The 21,544-nt window shown below is 41.2% G+C and overlaps 1 protein-coding gene across 2 annotated transcripts in view; it reads left to right on the top strand.

Annotated features, from left to right (window-relative positions):
* The first annotated feature begins 342 nt into the window (after window positions 1-342).
* The window catches only part of LOC120791620 (CD166 antigen homolog), a 38,055-nt gene continuing 16,853 nt past the window's right edge, over window positions 343-21,544 (top strand). For both annotated transcript variants that reach the window (XM_040130126.1, XM_040130125.1), the window contains exon 1: window positions 343-642. In XM_040130126.1, the coding sequence (XP_039986060.1) occupies window positions 579-642 (64 nt within the window). In that variant the 5' untranslated portion in view covers window positions 343-578. The remainder of the gene's footprint in view (window positions 643-21,544) is intronic.

Below are 21,544 nucleotides of genomic sequence, written 5' to 3'. Positions count from 1 at the left end.
AGGAATCTTTGTCAGATTAATACTTGAGTACACTTTACTGCCAAGACTTGCTAATACGTGCTTTTACTTCAGCTCTGTTTATGTCTGGGAAGGCTCTCCTGAACGAGGTGCAGCGTTATTGCAGGTTTACCTCCGTATGTGTGTGTGTGTGTGTGTGTGTGAGTAAGGGGGGAAGAAGAGAACAGGGGGAGTTGGGAGATGAGAGTAACGGGGGTGAGGGATAGGGGGGGGGGGTCTTAAGAAAATGGGCGGGGTGTGTGTGGGGGGGGGGGGGGGGGGGTATCAGGGTATCAGGGGCGGAGCTGCAGACAGTATCGCCCGCCCTCGAGCTCGGCTGTGCCCCTCGCAATTACCTGTTCCACCAGAACTGACGTGAGCGCGAGTTGCCGAGCACGTTGCCACGTTGGGAGAAGAGCCAAAACTGACCTGAAGTACCTTTCCGGGTTCGCGAGGACCGTTTACATTTAATCCACCTCTGATAAGAAAAGACAAAAAAAAAAAAAGAAACTCAGCCAGGTGGGCTTTAACGAACCTCTGAAACAACCAGAACCGACAGAGGATCTGACAGACCGGCAAGGATGCACTTGTTGTCCGCCAGCTGCGTGTGCGCCCTCCTCATCGCCGCGCTCCTCCCGAGCCGAGGTAAGCTATTGTCTCGTTAACCGGCCAGTGGCGGTGGGTCGCGCCGAGTGCGCGTGAGCCGCAGGTACGCGGGGAAAGTCCCGGCTGTAGCACCGCAGGTGCCACCAAAAAACTTGAGCCCGGCTCATCGACCGCATTTCTTGGGGGGTGGAGAGGAGAAGTGGAGCAGGGACAGCGGTGGGTTTCCAGTGAGAAGTTCGTGAGCTGTAATACAGTTTGTGTTGGTCGTAGTTCATCGGAGAATTTAGTCAGGCATGCTCCTTTTGTGTGGTAATGTTAGATATGGCTTTCATGCAGGCCTAAATCATTCTTTAAAATGTCCCTCTCTTTTTAAAATGACAAAATCGTGCACCTTATAAACCACGTATAACGCAGTGGTCACGTTTCTCCTTGTGTTAAATCATGAAAAAAATCTAAATCTATCTTTAATTCATAAAAAAAAAAAAAAAAAAAATTCCCTCTAAACAGACCCAGTAGTTTCTTTTAACTCCACTCTCCTCAATAAAAGGTTAATCATTTTATCTGCTGTCATAAATTTCTGCTGCTATCTGTAAAAAAGTGACTTTTCTGTGTATAAACTGCTTATGTGCCCTGAAGTATTGCCCATTGTGCACCCCCCCCCCTTTTTTTTTTTTGTTTTTTTTGTTTTATCCCCCCACATGATGGGAGAGGCAGTGAGGTAGCCATCATCACCCAGCGCTCATGCCATGATGTCATAATGATGCTCCTCATTTCTTATGTGTTTTCTGCCCTGGTAAGGCGGACCGTTGAGCAGACTGATGCCGCATGCACATCCTGTCTGATTTATTGTAATTACGGGCTGCCTGTTGGGCGGGGGAGAGCACTCCTGACAGGCTCCCTCTAGTAATTACACGTTGGACAGGACTCATTTTGGATGCGGGCAGTTGAAATGGTTTGGACAAGTGAGGGCTTCCAAATTTTAGCAGAGAAACGTGGTTCCTCGGCTGTGAGGTGAATGCCGCAACTTGGCATTAAGTGGTGATTTTGTACTACGCTTTGAAAAATAGATTATGTTGCTCACGGTGGCCGTCTGAAAAAAAGATGAAACAAGGACAAAGGATGCTTTTTAAAAAACACCTCTTAGTCTTATTTTTTTTTTTTTTTTTGCTCTGGTTTTTAATGTGCAGTAGACGTTACTGCCCTTCTGCAGGCTTCCGTGTTGTCTGCTCCGTCAGGCCAACAGGTAGCAGCACCATGTGTTCACATCACTCAGCCAGGCCATTAAGCAAAGCTGCACGGGAGCTCTGAGTTGATCTCACTGCATTCCCTTCCACCCTGTCACACTACGGTGGCGCCCGTTGTTGCAAATTAATATCACCCAGCACCTATCAGTCAGGCCCAGGTGGTTTATTTGAGAGGAAACGAATGGCTCTTTTGAGGTGTTTTTACGCCACTGTGCCGCTGCAGTGCCGTGTGCTTGAGACCGGAGGAGAGTGCACTGAGTGGGTAATGAGGTTAGACTTTATGGCTGTCCACACTGCTGTGTGTTTAGCAGACATGATGCCTTAGGTGATGGTCGAAACGTGTTTGTGTTTGCTTACAACAGATGGTCAGAAAAAAGTGCAAAAAGTGGACCTTGTAAGGTTCCTCTGGAGTTACAAGAAAACAGAAATGTTCTTCATTCTTTGCCAGTTTGCTCAGAATGGGCGAAATCTGACTGAAGGAGTTTATTGACTTTTGGATTTGCAATAAAAACTGCATCGATACTCGTAATAAAAAAAGAGGCCTATGTTTATTATATTTGAACAGATGAAAAAACAGCAGCTCCAGGGGCTTCTGCGTTAAAGGCCGAGCCACGGCCGCAGCCAGATAGAACAGAAAAACAGAGCCCCGAATTAGTCTTAGAACAAACAGTCTAGAAAGATGCATCTGTTTTTTTGTTCACTCCCTCGTCTCCACCCTTCCCCCACCACCACCACCACCACCACCCGCACCCTCACCCTCCTCCTCCTGAACAGACAGACAGTGCTCGGTGTCACAGCTGGTATTACTTGTCAAGCAAGTGGGGTTCTCCTTTTTGCTAATGGACTAATTTCTTGCGGGGGTCACCCAATTCCACCTGAGATAGATTCACTCTCCTTTCTGTCATCTTTAACTAGGTTGTGTCCAGACTTGTCTCTCGTGAATGTTGTGTCGTTAATGCACAGGAAAAAGAAAAAACGGCTTTAATTACATGTTTTGGCTACATGTTAGATTTTCTACAACTGTGTATTTGTGTGCTTGTGCACGTCTCGTCTTGCTTAAAGCTGGCTTCCTCTTGATGTTTGAAGACTGCTTGTGGTTGTTTCTTCTTTGAAAATAGATTTCTTTGTGACTTGCAAAGTATTGTATCCCTTCATGCAAAATTCAGATGCATTCATGAGAAATATGGCAACTCATCTGAATCATGGCTTTGAATAGAAATGCTGCATCCGTACTTCACTTTGTGCTATCGCTTTAATAGTTCCTCCCTTAAAGTACTTTATTTATGTTCTGATCAAATTTAGCAGATGCCCAGCTGGAGAGCTACAGAACACAACCAATTTATGAGTAACTCAATAAAAACAAGAGGAAATAGGACAATCTACAGAATTTAAAGAGTTTAATTCAGGAGCAAAGCATGTAATCTGACTGACAAGGTCTTGAACTCACAAATGGAACAAACCTGCTATTAATCCATAGTTCATCTCACTTATTTAAGCTGAAATGTTTAAAACTGCCTCAAATGTGATACCTATACAAGTCATTATCCTGCTGGATGCTTAACCCAAATTTGGCAGCTCATAATGTCTCTCAAAAGGCTCTTTAGGACTCTCAGTCCTGTGTGTGGTTTTGCAAAGTTAGTATGCCTGTGCTTTCTATTGAAAAACGACCCTACTATTGAGTAGAAAGTGAGAGAGTTGCCATTAACTCGCCCAAGAATCACAAAACGAGAGAGACGTCAGAAAGGAACAGATGTTCAGTAAGGAAAATTAGGTTTGCGTGCGCTCGTTTGTGTGCATTACGTGCTCCTCAGGCCTCGATCAGACTAAGAAATGAGTGGAAATGTGAGCAGAAGGCAGAGGTACTGCCGGTGGAGAGAAAAAAGAGGGACACTGTCATGGGCTCCTCGGACAAGAGAGGGCCGGCGAGACAGGCAAGGTCGTACTGTAAATTAAAGCAGAATTAGGGTGGGGAGCCCAGTGTCACTTCCCATCAGGGAGTGCAGAATACCAACCGGCAGCAGCAGCAGCGCTTTACAGCCTGGATGTGGGGAACAGGCTTAACTAACTAGTGACATGGTAACTCTAGCTTTAAATTACAAGTAGATAAAAGTTTGATCCAAAACCAAAAATAAACTGAAGTTATGATGAAATTAAAATGTGGCTGTTACATAATCTTTGATGCAGCAAAAAAAAAAAAAAAAAGGAAAAAAAAGCAAAGAGCAGGCTTTAGTGCAAATCTAAAATTGGGAAATCTCAGATTAGAGGCGAATATTGACCTGCTTTACTTCTGTGAGCGGAGAAAAATCTTCACACTTTCTGAGAAATCAAGCCAATGCAGAGAAATTATGGTTCAAATATATGCATCTTTACCGTATGTTGCCTCACATACGGTAAACCTAAAATTAAATGTAGTTTAATCAGTAGACCGAGGCTGTGCCAATAACAGCACAGCGGCTCAGTTGCTTGAAACTGTACTTCTGATGTAACACAGTTCAATGTAGCCCTGCATTACAGATTTCTCTTGGTCTTTGTCTGCTCTACACCCATCACACGGTGGGTTGGAGTGATGCGCACACACACACACACACACACACACACACACACACACACACACACACACACACACACACACACACACACACACACACTCTAGCTTCTGCTTCTCTCCACCCCCAGCAGGACACTGAACAGGTGGAGGAGTGTTGGTTTTTAGGGCCGTGAAGGGGGCGAGTGCCTCTTTATGATTCCGCTTTGTGTGTGCAGTTGTTGAAAGAAAAGCAGTTTGTTCCCATCACTCACATTGAGCTAAAGGATAACTTTAACTTATTCACTTGATTCTAACTTTCAGAGGTGGTAGTTCTTTGAGAAAAGCTCTAAAAGAGTTTGAGTGTTATATATATATTTTTTGATATCTCCCACAGTCTAATCACTAAACCAAACATCACCTTTAGATCAGATGTAGTGAGACAGCATTGAAGAAATATGAGCTACCACATGAACACGCTGAGTTTCCTACATGTCGGAGACAGCATTACACTCTCTGCTGGACTCATTGAGCGGAGACATGTATGAGCAGCTTTGCCTTGAGAAAATGAAAGGACTTGTGTGGCAAAAGTATTCACTCTCAGGCAATGACTCAATGAGAAAAGGGTCTTTTGTTCGCCTCTGACAGTTTTACACACAGAATTATCAGTAAAACAGCAGCAAGTGAATCTTAATTACACTTTGGTGACTGGCTTGTCCCACTTTTGAAGTCGGGGGGGGGGGGGGGGGTGTATTCAATTTTTAGAATCTCAGTTAAAATTGTCTCTGAGAAATGCCATTTGAATTTAGCACTTTATTGACTTTCTATACATGTCATTTTACAGTTTACATGTTAGGCTGCGGTGATATCATTTAAAAGAGAGAGGGAACTCTATAATGATCTACCAAACAGACCTGCCATCTTCGTTTTCTCTCTGCCATTTTCTCACTTTCCTCATTTTGCACACAGGTTTCTCACTCTACTGTGCAAAATAATGGTTTATGTGTTATCCAAGGGGAGGGACCAGAGTGCTATTGTTTCAGCTATAAAGAAAGGCTTAACAACAGGAGGGAGATGACTGTGCTATGCAGTACTGCTTCTTTCTTTATGCAGGAATACCCCCATTGAAATGCATGAAGGTTTTGGTGAAAGACCAACTGCACTCTGAAATTGGGCAGCCCCTTGTTTCAGGGACAAAAAGTGAGGTTGTTTCTGTCTTTTGTCATTGACGCAGCCCCCAGCTTTCACTGGATTCCTGTGGACTCCAGCCGACTGTATTGTGAGGCTGGCTCTTTTTAAACAAATGAGTGTATGATAGCGACTTCTTGCTCCCGCTCCTCTCTTTGTCATTAATATGGAACAACACACACCCCTTGGAGAGGGCACAGAGTAGCTGCTGCCTTTCCCTGCACCTCACATGTGCAACCTGACTTGGGTGGTGGGGGTGGGGTGATGGTGGTGGTGGTGCTGGGGAGGGCATCTCTCCTCCATATGAAAAGCCTGTGGCCACACCCATTTTTAACAAGGCCTGGATCTTTGTTCGAATTCTCCATTAGAGTCATTGCTCTGTTTTAATGAATTCTTTGAGAGGCCTCCATTAACTGTGATGGTAATCATTCAACCCCAGAGAATATTTAAGGGATACCATAAAGGGGCACATGTGTATGGAAATCCAGGGATGCTTATGTGGCCTTTGTTTTTGTAAATTGCATTTAATGAACTTCTTTTTCTCATTAAAATTTATCTTATAGATAAAACAAGGACAAAGCACGGTAACACAGTTCCCACCGCTGACAGCAGAGTGTCACCACATGGGAGCACCAGCTCCCATGCGGGGGGGTCCCGTATCAGGGGGCTCCTACTGACCCATGAAGAGGGTCAGTGGTGAACCCCTGATATTTATGCCTGCACTCCCATAAAGTCATTATTTCTGCCTATTTATGAGAGTCAGGTTTCAAGACAGGAGTTTGCTATTGTATTAAACCTTTTGTTTTGACTTTATCTGAGCTTCAGAAGTCAGTTGGGTTGACACAGCTTTTGTGCAAAAGGTGAAACATTCATTTCCAGCCCCCGGCCATCTAATAACATGATATGGAGTTTTTGTCTTCCCATTCCCATTTCTGAATCGGCCTCTGTTGGTTCCAAAGCTCTTTTGCAAAACTGAGAAGTTGCTCTATTCTCTCAGCTGCTGTTTAGCAGTTTTTCATTCATGAAACATCGCACTGCTCCCTGTTACATCCCGCCTTTGCGACTCAACAGAATGGTCTTGTGTCTCAATTTGACCTCAGTATTCACATTCTTGCCATTTTAAAAGCTGTTTCTTTGTGTTGTGCTGATGTCCACCATCCTTCAATCATGGACTGCAGCAGCAGTCCACGGTGCCTGAAGCTATCTTTGATTACATGCTGCTTCGGTTGAACTTGCGGGAGACAGGAGTTCTCATTCAGGGAGGCTCTCTTTCACAGGGGATGGCAAGAGTATATGTCTGATTGGAATTAAAAGCCTGTCATTCAGTTAGTGCCTAAGTAAGAAACAAGATAGAAGATTAAATGGTTGGCCTGTCTCCCTGGGTCATCAATGGATCAATACACTTGGGACTACCCTTGAACTCTAATAGAGGTCTAAAACATACTCCTGGAAAAATGATTATAGATGCAGTCTTTAAATTTCAAATCGTGATAGGTTTTCAAAGTGCTTCTCTCACCCTTGTAGTTATCTTTTAGTGTCCTTTACTGGATTTCAAGCTGCTTAATATATTAGATTTCCAACCAGGGGTACTTCTAAAGTGGGCAGGGAGTACGCGGAGAGACTGTGGAGTAGTCCAACAAAAATGAAAAAGGCAGAAATTACAATTTAATTCAAAATATATATTAACATATTTGTGTTTAGGGGGAAAATAACCATCCAAATAGGATTACAAATTGGTGTGATGCTGCTCTGAGTAAATTTATTATATTTATACATATATTTATAATAACCAGCAAGCTACCAGCTACAACTACAGACTAATGGCACAGTGCACACCTCCCACCAACCTGAGTCAGTTTTATCACTCCATTGTCATGTGTTACAATAATAAAAGTAATGGATGAGTGGTTTATGTAGTTAGCCAGGAGAGACTAAACTGTTTAAATATTTACCTTTAAAGTGATAAATAAACAGCTGAAATATGAACTAAAAGTAATAGATAAACACATGAAATAAATGAGTAAAAGTAAACATTTGAAATAGTTAGCTACATATTGGATATGAGGTTGTTGGTAGTATAAATGCAAAAACTTGATCGAACCAACATAAAGACGGACAGTTCAATTCCATTGACAGTTTCCATCCTGGCCTCAGGGCATGCACTTCCTAATGTGCAGCTTCTTGGAAAAACTTGATTAATGAAAGGAAATGTTATCCTCGCGACAGATTACATTATGTTACTCAAAACTGTCTTATTGTAAGATAAATGCTTCAGCAGTAGCAGCACTGTTTCCTCAGACTCAACCACACTTTTTATTCAAAGAAGACAAGGGGTGGCGTTTTGCATGGCAATTACCCACTAGCGGTGCTTGGGCTGATGCATGACTTGTGGCTGTGTTAGATGTTTCACGATAAGATGCTCTCTTTGCTGTTAAGTATTCAGCTGTTCCCCTGCCAGACCTTACGAGGAAGGTGAAGAGATGCTTGTCCCGTAATTGGGTGCAATACTTAATTTTCTAATGGGACGTCTTCAGAGGTCAAGTAGCCTTGTGTTCCTGGGGAGAATTTCTAAGCATTACACATCCCACTGGTGCAACTTAAATGCCCACTTTTGTTCCGACTTATCCTTGTAGAACAAAAAAAACAACGTGCATGACTACTGATTTTACTCTGGGTGGTCGCAAAAAGAAAAAAGCAGGAATGTTTAATAGTAAACTCACAAGCAGCCTGTCTACCTGAGGCCCTTGTCACATAAAACTTGAATTAATATAATGCCTGGCTAGTCTGTAGAGTGAGTGAACTTTGCAGTGTTTAATTTTGAGATGAATAAAGATGCCATAACCCATTATGCTACCATTCATTTCCCCCATACACAAGTAGGAGACACAGAGGAGATGACACATAATTTCCTCATATAATGATAGTGATTTCATTTGAATGGGCAGGGTCACGCAGCAAAGACTTTGACAGTGAAAAATGAACAGTGATCAGTGTTTCCCCTAGGTTGACTGCTTTTTTTGGGGGGGTGGGCTCTCTTCTGCAAGATTTTGTGGAGTTGAATTAAGGGTACTAATCGAACCAGTATTGGTCATGTGAAGTCAGGAGGAATATTTCCTCTCTGACAGCCGAGATGGGTCAAGGCCTGTCCTCCTATGCTTGTCGGGGGGATGCAGCTGTAACAGCAGGAAAGCTGCTAGTGCTATCGCCAGGACTAGCTTCCCCGCCTGATGGCGCCCCCCCCCCCAAGGCAATGGTAGGGGAGACACTGGTAATTTTTGTAGGTGAGTGTAAGGAAGGGCATTTAGGGTAACGCGACTCTTTTTTCTGAGGAAAACTCAGGGTTACCTGTCTCATTGTGGAGGGCTTGCAACGGCATGCTCATCTATAAACAGAGCCAACACTAACAGATGCACCAAACAAACAATATCACAGCCACAGTTTGTCATTACGAGAATGTTTGTTCAGTCAATAATATGTCCCAGTGGGTTTCTAATTATTGGACAACTTTGTTACCTTCCTGCTCAGGGCAGCATTTCTACAGATATCATGCTTGAATTAATATTTTTTCTTACTGTCCTCAGTGATGTTTTGTGTTTAAAGCATTTTCACATTTCCGGTCAGCACATCTGCAAAGATATTTATTTTTCATTTTAGAAACTGAAGACAGTGGAGGCAGTGGGAAAATTAGTTTATTAGATGTAGTTTTTTTCCCCCTTTTCTCTGAGTGTAGCAACATCTTTTTTGACATTTTGTTGAGAAGTTTTAATGAACTATATAACAAGACTAACAGTTTACTCCATGAGTCTGTACTTAAAGGCACAGTAGTGCCTTCCACTAAATGCTAATGTGAGCATGCTAACATGCTCACGGTGACAATTCTAACATGCTAATGTTTAACAGGTATAATGTTTACCATGTTAACCATCTCAATGTCACCATATTATTGTAGCATGCTAACATTTGTTAGATAGCTCTTCATTACAGAATAAAGTACAGTTGAATCTGATTACAATTTCGCTGGTATTTGGTCATAAATTGAAATACTGAACAAACAAAGTTTCGGCCTGATGATAGCTCTATATGGAAATTTGATTTGATTTTTTTTGTATCACCAAAGTCAATACAGTTCGTCTCGAGGGGAACATGAATGTCCGTACTAGGGCTGCAACCAATAATTGCTTTCATTATCGATTAATTTGAAGTTTATTTCCTCGATTAAGCAATGGGTTGACGAGAAAATAGTCAAATAAACGACATAAGTGTCATGTCTTCATAGCTTTTCTGGTTCAAACAACAGTTCAGAAGCCAAAGATATATCAGTTTACTACTTTGTAAGACAGTGAGCGCAACTATACATTGGAGTGGCTGGAACCATCAAATGTTTGGCATTGTTGGCTGGCAACAAGCACATGGCGAAAAATCTAGCGACTTTTTGGGCAAACCTTAGCTATTTTCCGTAGGGGAGAGTTGCCAGTATTGCCCTGTGAACACGAGGTTGGGGTTTCCTGGGGTTCTGCAGGCACACTTCTCTCTGCTTTCATCCAACTGAACGCACAGCAGCCGACACAGACGTGAATGAGCTTCTTATTTTCTCTCTGAGTGATCATTTCACAAGTTAATATAGCCCAAATCACAGCACAGCCTTGTCATTAACTTATGTATATTAAATTACTGTATATGTTAGAACAGACAATAGGAGAGAAGCAAACGGATAAAGGGTGGTCCAGCCACATGCTAGGTTTTGACCTAGTCTTGTTTCCTGAAAAATTATGATTAATTGATGATCAGAAAAGTTAGCGATTCATTTTCTGTTGCTTAGCTAATTGATTAATCGACTTTCGACTATTTCACTCTGGACCAAAGTGGTGCACCAACCGCCCTCGCCATCTGTATAGCCACACTGCTAGCATGGCTGAAAATACATTCACATTGCATATTGGCGCCTACAATTTCCAACACTAAGATTCAGCTTTTAGCTATTTTAGTTTTTTTGTTAATCACTGCAAGGCTATTTGGAATTATCAGGGGTGTTTTTGTTCTGTTACAATATATAGCTGTTGCCCTAAAGCACCTGTTTTTTATTTTTGTTTGGTTTTTTTTTTGTCTGACCCTGCAGTAGTAGCAGCTCATTGCTCCAGACGACTGACTTTCTGAACAGCGTGTTGACTCAGTTTGCTTGAAGGGGGAAAGTCTGTGCAAAAAAATTCCCGTGGAGAATTTTACTCCTGAAGTCTTTAGGCCACAAATGTAGATATTTTGATATTTTGTAGATATCTTTCAGTAGTAAAAAAGGTGCTGGCACTTTTTCTTTATTGACAGGTTTTGTGTAAAGCGGGGGCTTCTTCTGCTGTTGTTCTGGATGTACCGCACAGGACAAGAAGCGGAGGGGGGGGGCAGTGAAAGATGTGCTACGCAGGGGTGGATGGTTAAAAGCACTTACCTTGATAAATGGCTTCTCCTCATGTCATGATGGAAGAGGGAAATGGAATAGCTACTACTAATGAAATTATTATGCCTTAAAGGACCCATGCACCCAAGATGACAGTGACATATGCTGAATTACATAAACTGAGAGTCGTTATCTCATCTTACAGAAACAAAAGACACTGACAAAAGAGTAAGACTGGGTTTGTTGTGACAGTTTTATTTGTTGTTTTTGAGAGAGGAGACACATATGGGGTATAACACTATCAGTGACCTTGCTTTGACAAAAGATAAGTCATCTTTTGGATTCAACTGAATTTAGTTCACGTATGCCAACACTTTCCCCTTTATATATGAATACACAAATTCATCATACACCAAAACCACCTTGGCGCCATTGGAGTTCACATGAGTGAAAGCTTTCAGCCAAATCGCGTTAGCAGTTATCCTGCCACGTAAGTCTGAAAGTCCTGAAGTTGTAGGAAGACTCAGTGGTGTGACAGCACACGTTAATCTCCAACCTTTCACAGCACTCCATCAAAGCAGACATTGGTCCATGGGTATTAAACATGAAACCACACAGATCTGATGTGCAAGCAGGTACATAATCCTTTGTATGCATTATCTGCATTCCATGTATTCCTCCCACAGCTCTCTGCTCTGTTTAGCCAGCCGGGGCTTTAGGACCCCCCCCAGAGCCAGAAGCTGAAGCAGGACACAATTTGAAACCGTCATGCCCTCTTAATACCAGCCAGGCTGTTTGGCTTATTGGAATGGGTAGCATTGCCTGCTCTGTTTCACAGCAAAGGGTTAGAAGGTGAGGTATGTCATTATGAGTGCACAACACCATACATGACTCTTTGCTCGACTAATGCGAAAGTATCAGCCTTGCCACGCCAATTACCAGAGATGAAAGCTACACAGGCCATCTGCTGAACAAATGAAAATATCTACCTGTTAATATTTTCTGTTGTTTACAGCCTAATAAGCCATACATTATTAATACAGGAAGGAAGGGGCTGTGCATTAAAGTCAGACAATAATAAAACTATTGCACATATTTCCATTAATCATGCCTCATGCAGCGTCTAATGAAGCACTTTAAGATCGATAAGTGGATGCTTTCTTGTTTACCCACGTGATGCGCCCTGGGCTGATTCATCTCCCTCTTTATCCACTGCTCTGGTTTGGGTTAGCTGTGTGTGGGTTGGTCGCCAGCTCTGTCTTCGTAGACAAGGAGCCATTTATCCTGAACAGGGGTGTGTTGTGGCAGCAGGTTTGATTGGTGTCCTCAGGCACCACCTGCAACTGTAATATGGTCATACAGATGGTATAATAGTAAACACAACTGCCCCCCTAGGACCAATGGGCTACAAATGTTCGAAGGATTTCCTTTTTAGACAGTTTGGGGTGGGGGCAGGGACAGGGTGGGGTCGCTTTTACAAGAGAGAGAGCTCTTGTGGTGCAGCGAGACAGACAGGAACTTGAACCAAAGGCTGGCTGCAGTTGAGTAAATGGTGGAACCTGTGGCTTCCAGCAGGGCTAATATTCTAAAAATGAAAAATAATAATAGCAGGTTGCTTTTAGTCTGTTGGTGCGCTGGATGTTTACATCTTGAGCCTCCTGTAGGGGTCTGTCTGTTCGCATATATAATATGCTGAGCATGAGGGTTTGTCATGCATCTTGCTAGGGCTGCAACTAACAATTCATTTCATTACTGTCAGATTTCTGTCAGAAACTAAAGGGGAAATCACACGTTTCCCATCACATGCTCTGGGGAACATGTGATGGGCAGTGATATGTGCAAATTGCTTGTTTTATCTGACCAACAGTTCATTACCCCAAAGATATTTATGCTATTAAACAGAGAAAAGTAGCAAGAGTGTTTACATTTCATTTCTACAACCTCGATAAATGATCTCACTAATTGGTTGAGAGATCAAAAAACTGAAACGATTAGCTGATTAATCGATGACAGAAAATTTATCACTGACAGCTTTGATAATCGATACCTGATTTCAGTCATTTTTTCATGCCACCAGTCTCTAGTTCAAGCTTCTCATGAGGATCTGCTGCTTTTCTGTCTAGTATCACATCTTTGGGACTGCTGGGCAGCTAAAAAAAGACATTTGAAGAAATCACCTACATCACCTGGGCTACAAGAAATTATGTTGGGCATAGTTTCAGTACTTTCTGACATTTCAGTGACCAACTGATGATTCGAACAAAAACTTTAACGAAAAAGAATCCTTTGATTAATCAGATGCCAAATGTCTTCAACTTACAGTTGTATAAAACAGTGAAAAGCAGCAAATGCGTACACTTTAGAATTTGCAAACACCATTATGTTTGACATTTTTGGTCGATAACTGACAAAGTGAATCAGTTGTTAAAATTACTGACTTTATTTTCTGTCGATCGATTCATCAGCTGATCGACTACTCGTTCCAGTGCCAGTGTGTCTCTCCTCCTCTTTCTTTTGGTGTATGACATTAGTGCTCAGGACCCTTTAGGCTAATAATAAAATTGATTACAAAGGATGTTCAATCTATAATCCAGAGAGCAGACCCTTATCCTAGAGGTTAGTCCTGCTGTAGTTGGCTGGGTTGCTTCAGGCAAGCGACGCTGTTAGGTTTATGGCTTGCATGCAAAAAACTGAGAACTCCTGTCTGATGTGATGCCTCTTGAAGAGACCTGGTGAAATGAGGAGCACTTTGATGTCAAGAAGGTTGTTCTGAATGTATCCGGAATATTTTTAAAGCTGCCTATTAACATATCTGGCTGAACAGGGAGAAAAAATGAAAACGTTTTAAGAACCTGAGGATTCATTTCTTGCATTTATTGATATCGCTTCAAACTCTTCAGTAAATCAAAGGGCACTATATTCATTAACGAGAAGCATTGCTCGCTGTTGGAGGCTCCATCTGGAGCATCATACCATCTGCTGCACCTCTTTAACCCTTACATTTATTTTATTAGTCTGTAAACATTGATTTTTATTATCAGTTTGACTGCATTTTAAGCCTTAATTGGGTTAATTAATCTCCCCTGTGATGGCTGGAGGAAAAGGGTCTGTAATTTTAATTACTTTGGCTGAAAAAAAATAGTTCAGAACTACAAGTCCTACCCTCTGAGTAGCTGTGTGCATTTATTTATGCCTCATAGTCTTAAACCCCGAGAAATAACACCAGGGAATCGTATCAACTATTTGATCAGATGCACCTGTTTATCGGGGCTCTGCTAAACTCGAATGCATGCAGCTGAAATGTTGTGAATCTACTTGGATATGCTGAAATCCCAAGAATATAGACTATGAACATGAATCAGACCCGCAGATGGTGTTTTCAGGACATGTGTTGCCTCTCATGTTCGTATCTACCACACACCCACGGCGTAAATGTGGGATTCTTCATGTAACGTTCTTTATCATGTGTGTTATTCTCTTGTAAAAATGGTTTCCTTTATCCGTGCCCCTGAAACAATTGGCAAAGACCAAACAGAGATAGAAATCCTTGGATTTAAGATTCAGCTCAGCTTCAGCCCCCCCCCCCAAAAATGACTCTTAGAAGTGTTTCAGCCTTAAATTCAATGCCTCTGTGATTAGAAGCAGAGTTGTTACGTGTGGATGCAAGCTCATCATTGGGCATGAGTGAGCAGGACAAAATTCAATAATGCTTGTAGGATCCTCCAGTTTATTAAGTTTGAAGGCTCCTTGGCATATCAGAAAGTTATCACATTCAAATTACTCTAAAATAATTAAGAACGAATGAGTGGTTTCTAATCACATGTCTGAATGAACTGAATTGAGATTTAATAGGTCTCAGCCTTGTTATCGTCTACACAAAAGCAACATTGACAATACACTCATAAGCAAATTTAATAGGAATCCTATCTTTACTGATTTTGGGCACAGAAGTGAAAATACCGAGTTAGAGCATGGAATGACAGTTCACCTGTATAGATGAGGTTGCAGAGTACATTTTTTTTATAGTTTATATGTTTATTAAAATAAAGATACAGTATATGTATACTTTATCTGTTAAGATTGAAGGTCACTTGTCTTTGGACAAATTTTTTCCATTTCTCTTTTTTTTTAGATTTTTGAATAGGTTTTAAGCCCCTGATTGACCTGTCACGGCCTACAGGTGGCCTTTGTTTGAGAGAGATGTAACTCAGAATGATGTTGTATGATGATTTGCACATGTCTCAACCCCAATTAAAATGAACTTTATCTGTGCAGCAGAGGGAATCAAGTTGGCAGTGCCCTTTTTTCCCATTTTATTAACTAGAAATTATTTAATAATCCCATTTTCAACATTAAAGATGGATTTGCTCACGGGCTGTGTCTATTTTTAGGAAATGACTTTGAAGTCAGGGAGGGCGGGCAGGCTTTTATACCTTTACAGTGATGGAGTTTTTTCCATTCTTACCTGAGAAGCACGGTTAAAGTGACACAGCGGAGCTGTGTAGATCCATTAGCTTGCAATTGTGTCTGCCACTGACAGGGAATTTAAAAAAATCTGTCTTGTTCATTCATAACCCAGAGCCTTGACTGAGGTAATGTCAGCTCCTCTGGAAAGAGAAATATGAAGTCATTGCCAAAACGTTAGGCACTGAGTTGCATTAAGATGGGTTAATGGATAAGTAGGAAGCGGTTTGGCTATGCTTTGTTAATGGCGTAATGTTGCCTTTAATGGCATGTCGTTAATGGAAGATGTTGGTGGATGCTTTAGAGTCAGGACTCAGAGCTCTCCTATGATCAGCCCCAAGTCTACCCACAGGCATCTCCCGACCACCTCTCCCCTCGGGTCTGCGCCTGGTCTGCCCCTTGCCTGTGCCCCTCAAATACATAATTCACAACATAATGGACATGATTTCTGAGTGCACTTACCATCCAATCATTCCAGCAGGCTGCTGTCTTAAAAGCAGTCCCTGCACCTGTGCAGCTCATCTGCTAACGCAATTTATGACATTTTTTTAAGCGGGTTTTTTATGGATGCTTGTGTGGTCGAGTGTGTACAGGAGAACATTTCAAAGACTAATGATTATGCCCATTAGATCAATTTCTAGGAAACCTTATGGCAAGTCATTTAGAGTGATAATCACCTTCCTGTAATATGCTCTTATCCTTCTCATCTATCTCACCCTAAGAAAATGACTCTGTGATACTGCCAATAATGTGTATTCAGAGTATAAGTACTTTTCCACAGACATATTATATAAAAAGGAATGTATTTTCCTTCCTAATAGTGTAGACATGTTCTTAAGCCTTATGGTAACAATTATTCATGCTTCCTGTAACTCCAGTACAAACAACCACCCTCCACCCCACCAGAAATGAGTTTTCTTGTGCTTTGCTGAAGCTTAGCTGAACAATTTAAGATAAATCAGAGCTGAATTGTCTTTTTTGATTGCGCTGTCAGCATCTTTAGAGCGAAACAGTCATTTAAAGTTACTTGAACATCATCTATTGACAACACTTGACAATGGTTCCCTTTCAAAATCTCATATTAAACTCACTTCCTAATCAAAGGGAAAAATGCAAAAGGTTTTTGAATCTGTTGCCATTTGTTTTTGTATTCTGTAAATCTTTATGTCTCTTATCATCCAACTTCAAAGCTTGAATCATAGTCAGTTAGTAATGATGTAGAAATTCAGATTATGCTGACATTCAGAGGGTTCTTGGATGTATGAGAAAATAACTCTAATGGTGCAAGGTCCTGGCATTCTACCTGGCAGTCTGAGGTCTATTTTGTTGTTTGGCGCTGTGTTTTTCTTATTACCTTGGGCAATGGTTTAGGCGCAGACAATGTGAAATCATGTTGAGATATTTCCACCTCAGCCTCAGTGAAATTTAACGGAAAACCTTACTATTTAAACCACTAACAGGAAATATCATCTTTTTAGATGCCAGTCTATCAGAATCACATACTTTCCTTATCACTTAAACTCAGTTTATTTGCTTCACCACTACCAGCGTCACATTTTTTTCATTTAAATCTCATTAAACTCTGATTGGTGCATGTAAGTACGCGAGATCATCTTTCTCCAGCTGAGCCCCGCCCACTTCAAGTCAGTGAAAAGAGCACAGGAAAAAAACATATAGTAAGATGTCTCAAATAAAATAAACAAAACTGCTCCAACTTTGGCAGCAAATAGTGTTTTCTTGAAAGACCTCAGTGGTCATAGTAGGAATTGGATTCAAAAATATGTTTTGGGGGCCTTAAAACTTGCATTGAGCATCACATTACATTTCTTTAGGGAATAAGCCATTAATTACACACGTGGCTAAAAACACCTGAGGGCAAAATAAATCTTTTCCTTCTTGAGCCCTCCTGGCTCTCTTTGTCCTCTCCCCTTAATCCCCGACGATAGGCGGAAGCAGCAACCTGATCCCAAAGCAGCAGGACTGCACAAGTACTGAGGAATCCTCAGGACGAGTCTGAAATGAAGAGAAAATGGAGCCAGTGTTTTCAGTCCCGAGACAGCAATGGGAACCCGACAGGTGGGACTGCAGGCAATGCATTAGCCCTGTTCCCGCCTGCTGTCATCTGTAGGTGTCTGTTGACCACACATGATGCGGCAAACGAACGTTAGTTTCCCTGTCTGGGGGGGGGGCATCTATATGTCTCTCTAGAAAATATGCTATTTGTTTCACACTGGAAACTGCATTTTATAGATAGCGAGAGGGGAGTGTAAGGCAGGCTAGGCTATTCATTGCTCAGGTACACTGAAATATAAAGACGCACAATGAGGGATGAGGGTTATTTTCTGGAGCTTCACTCCTCTGTGCCTTTGCTTTCTTATATTTTGTAAAACCTCTTACATACACATTACAATTTTTTTCTGTTTGTCCTGAATAACATGCAGGATTAACACGAGCTATGTGATTGGTTGTTTAGTTTGTCAAGCATGAACACTGTTGTTGGTTTGGAAGCCCAGTGGTCTAAAAATGTGTCCATGCTGCTATAGTCTATTAGGCATAATGGCTTATAGCTCCCCTCCTTCACCATCGGGTTAAGGAGGGGAGCCATTATTCTTAATAGACTCAGACTAATAATACTGTTTGTTGTATACTCTACATAATTCTCCATGTGCTGTCCATTCTCCTTAGCAGTACACATGCTTGTTTTGCCCTGAGGTGACAAATATGGCTCTGCACAGTGCAGGCTGTGAAAATGCAAGGGGTTTTTATTTATTTTATTTTACTCCGGTTTTTAAGGTTGTTCTGGTTGCGACAAAAAAAAAAAAAAAAAAGTCAATTATAGAACTAAATCGATTTGTCAGTTAGTTGATTAGTCAATCAACATAAACACTGCAACTGTTTTTGGTAATGCAACAATTGTTAAAGTCATTTTCAAGCAAAAGTCTCTGGTTCCAGCTTCCCCAATGTGGGGAGTTGCTGCTTTTTTTTTAATGTCATTGCAAACCGATGATAATTGGGTTTTGGACTGTTACTGGGACGAAACATGACATTTAAAGATGAGACCTTGGTCTCTGAGGAATCTGAATGGGCATTATTTCAGTGGTTTCCTGTTTTCCTCTTTTCTTTTTTTTCTTCCTTTTTTGACATTTCTTAAACTAAATGATGAATTGAGAAAATGGTCCACAGGTTAGTCCTTATGGAATATAATAAGTAGTAGTATTCAATAGTAGAGAATTAAATCTTTGGGAACTGTATTTGAAGCAACATGTGCAATCGTGTTATTTTCTTGATTAATCAGTTTGTAATAAAAAAAAAAAAAAAAAGAAAGAAAGAAATATCATAACATGCTAGAGCCCAAGGTGATAGGTTCACCTTGGGCTTTAGCAGTAGTCCAAAACACCGAAATATTGAGTTTTTTATGTTGGAACCAGCATTTTTGCCAGAAAATGACACGAATGATTATCAGAATAATTGCTGGTTAATTTTCTGCCAACAACAATAATTGTTTCAGCTCTAAAGTAGATCCTAAAATTATCTTGTGATATTTTATTGAAGGCAATAACTGAACAGGTTTTCAGTTATCTGAATGTTGGAAGTGGATGAATTTGTTCAAAAGACACATGCCTGAAAGGTGATATCTTCCCCATGTGTTGCACAAGAAAAACATCTCCTAAGTGTGAAAACAAACGTCTCTGCTGTTTTTGAGACTATTTTCCCATTCCAATATTTTTCATTCATTTTTATTAATCAATTCACTGTTATATTAATGCCAGACAATATCACACACTCTTTTTCATTTTAAAACTATTAAATGAGTTAGATTTTGGACCACGTTTCTTTATAAAACTTTAGGATAAGAATCCATGGAAAGTGGATCACTTATTAAAAACAAAAAAAAAAGAATAGACAGGCCTAGTTCAGCTGGACCACGGATACAGCTGGCGGAGAACCTTGTCAGAAAATGAAACCTTTGTTCCAAGTCTTTCTGTCCATAAATTGACCTTCTTTTCAGATTGGTTCCCTCCTAAAGACCCTCATTCCCTTCTGAAGGTCAAAAAGACCCAGGGCAACATCTTTAGGGTGTTGGGTAGCTTTCTGCGCCTTGAAACAGATGGCGTGGGACAAAATGAGGCTCGGAAAATGGCTGTAAATCTACACGTCACAGACTCTGTGCAGTTCATTTCACAAATGTGGCTTTTGTCGATCCGTAAGTACTTGAACAAACTCATACCTGCTGCTTACTTCTGAACAATAGATGAATTTAGCCAGCTTGTCAACATCAGTACCAGAGCAGAAACGATTTTCAGCAATTATTTTGATAATTGTTTAATCATTTCAGCCTTTTATCAAGCAAAAATGCCAAATATTCTGTGTTTGCAGCTTCACCAACATGATGATTTGTTGCTTTTCTCTGTCATATATGATAGTAAACTGACCGTCTTTGGGTTTTGGATCGTTGATTAAAATAAGGAGACTGAAGATGTCCCCTCGGGCTTTGGCAACATTTAATGGCCGAATTTCATTATTTGCTGGCATTCATTTGAGGACACTTTTACACTCATCCTGTTGGGAAATTTCCCATTCAATATTATTACTCCAAGGAGAAGAGAGTTCTCATCATTAAGAAGCCCTTTCTCTCTTAAAAGTGAAACATGAAATATAGTAGTATGTAAAACCCACATTTGTTTATCTGGTCTGTCAGTCACTGACTCCCACCCTCTCCAGTCAGACTTTTGAAGCAGCCAGAAATCCATTTCTCTGACAGTTAACATTTTTCAGACTGTCTTTTTCAGCTCATCCTCTGAGACGCCCGTAATTTCTGGGTGATTTTCTCCCGTTTAATTTCTGCAGTAAAGGCGTCAGGAGACGCTACTCGTTTTCAGTCATCATGAATTTATTTTGTCTGACGCAGCGAAACATGTCGCACGAGCCTTCAGAAAATCCCTGCAGGTAAAACTGGACTAATGAAACACTTTTAGTGCTGACTAACTCTGAAAGACTCACTATAGATGGACTTGAACTGCAACAAAACACACGCTACCCTAGCAAGATACACAACAAACAACCCATAATGACACAATCTCTGTAGAAGACCATAGTTACACTGGTAGTCTCTCCATTCAAAAAGAATGTCTAATTTTCTGGACACGTAATTGACCAGTCCTCAGAATATAAAACGATCCCCACTTTTTCAAACCTAATATCTAGAAAAAAAACATTGTCCTATATTCAAGAACATAAATGTCCGTACCAAATTTCATCGCAATCTGCCCAGTAGCCAGTGAGACTTACTCCCAACCACACATGTTAACCTAGAGGAACATTTGTGTATAGGAAAGCCAGGGGATCATCAAAGTCATTAGGGTACATGGTCTGGCGACCATGAACGTCTGTGCAAAATGTCAAGTCAATCAATTCAAGAGTTGTTTGAATATTTCAGTCTGGACCAAAGTGGCGGACCGACTGCATAACCAACGGAAGGACGCGGCCGTCCCCTGAGCCATGCCGCTAGCGTGGCTAAAATATTTGTAGCCTACCCACAAATGTGAGAGAGACATAATGTATTGCAGAAACACCACTGCCGCCCTCCTTTAACTGGGACATACAGAGCAGAACATATAGCGTAATCTGTTGTGTGTCCTTCAGTCAGAGTTTGTCAGTTATCGACATTAGTATTTTTTGTAGTCACCTCTCGACAGTCCAGCAAAAAAATACATGCTGATGCCCTTAGTTTAATGCTATAAAGACACTGACAGGCAATAACAGTGGGCAGGAAAAAGCAAAATTATAGAGTCCAGAATGTTGACATTTGGAAGTGTGTTTCCATGGTTCAGCCTGCAGTAAAAAGAGAAAACGTGAAAGGGATGTCGTGCAAGTGTGCTGTCAGTTATCCATCGGTGACATGATTACATCCCTTCCCTCGAGAGAGGCAGATGTAGATAGTGAGGATGTAACTGTTCATTTAGATCCCTTTTCAGCTAGCCGGTCTGGAACAGTTCCTCACCATGAACTTATACTGTACCAGAATTTAGACACAGTCATATGCTTGAAATGGTCAGTAACATATGAGTTCAGAGTGTGTACAGGGTGAAAGGGAAGACAAAACAGCAGCCTGTAGAGCGCATATATTAATAA

The sequence above is a fragment of the Xiphias gladius genome, chromosome 7 (genome assembly GCF_016859285.1).
Source record: "Xiphias gladius isolate SHS-SW01 ecotype Sanya breed wild chromosome 7, ASM1685928v1, whole genome shotgun sequence".
NCBI lineage: Eukaryota > Metazoa > Chordata > Actinopteri > Istiophoriformes > Xiphiidae > Xiphias > Xiphias gladius.
The sequence above is the reverse complement of the archived record's forward strand: the minus strand, read 5'-3'. Positions and strand labels throughout refer to the sequence as shown.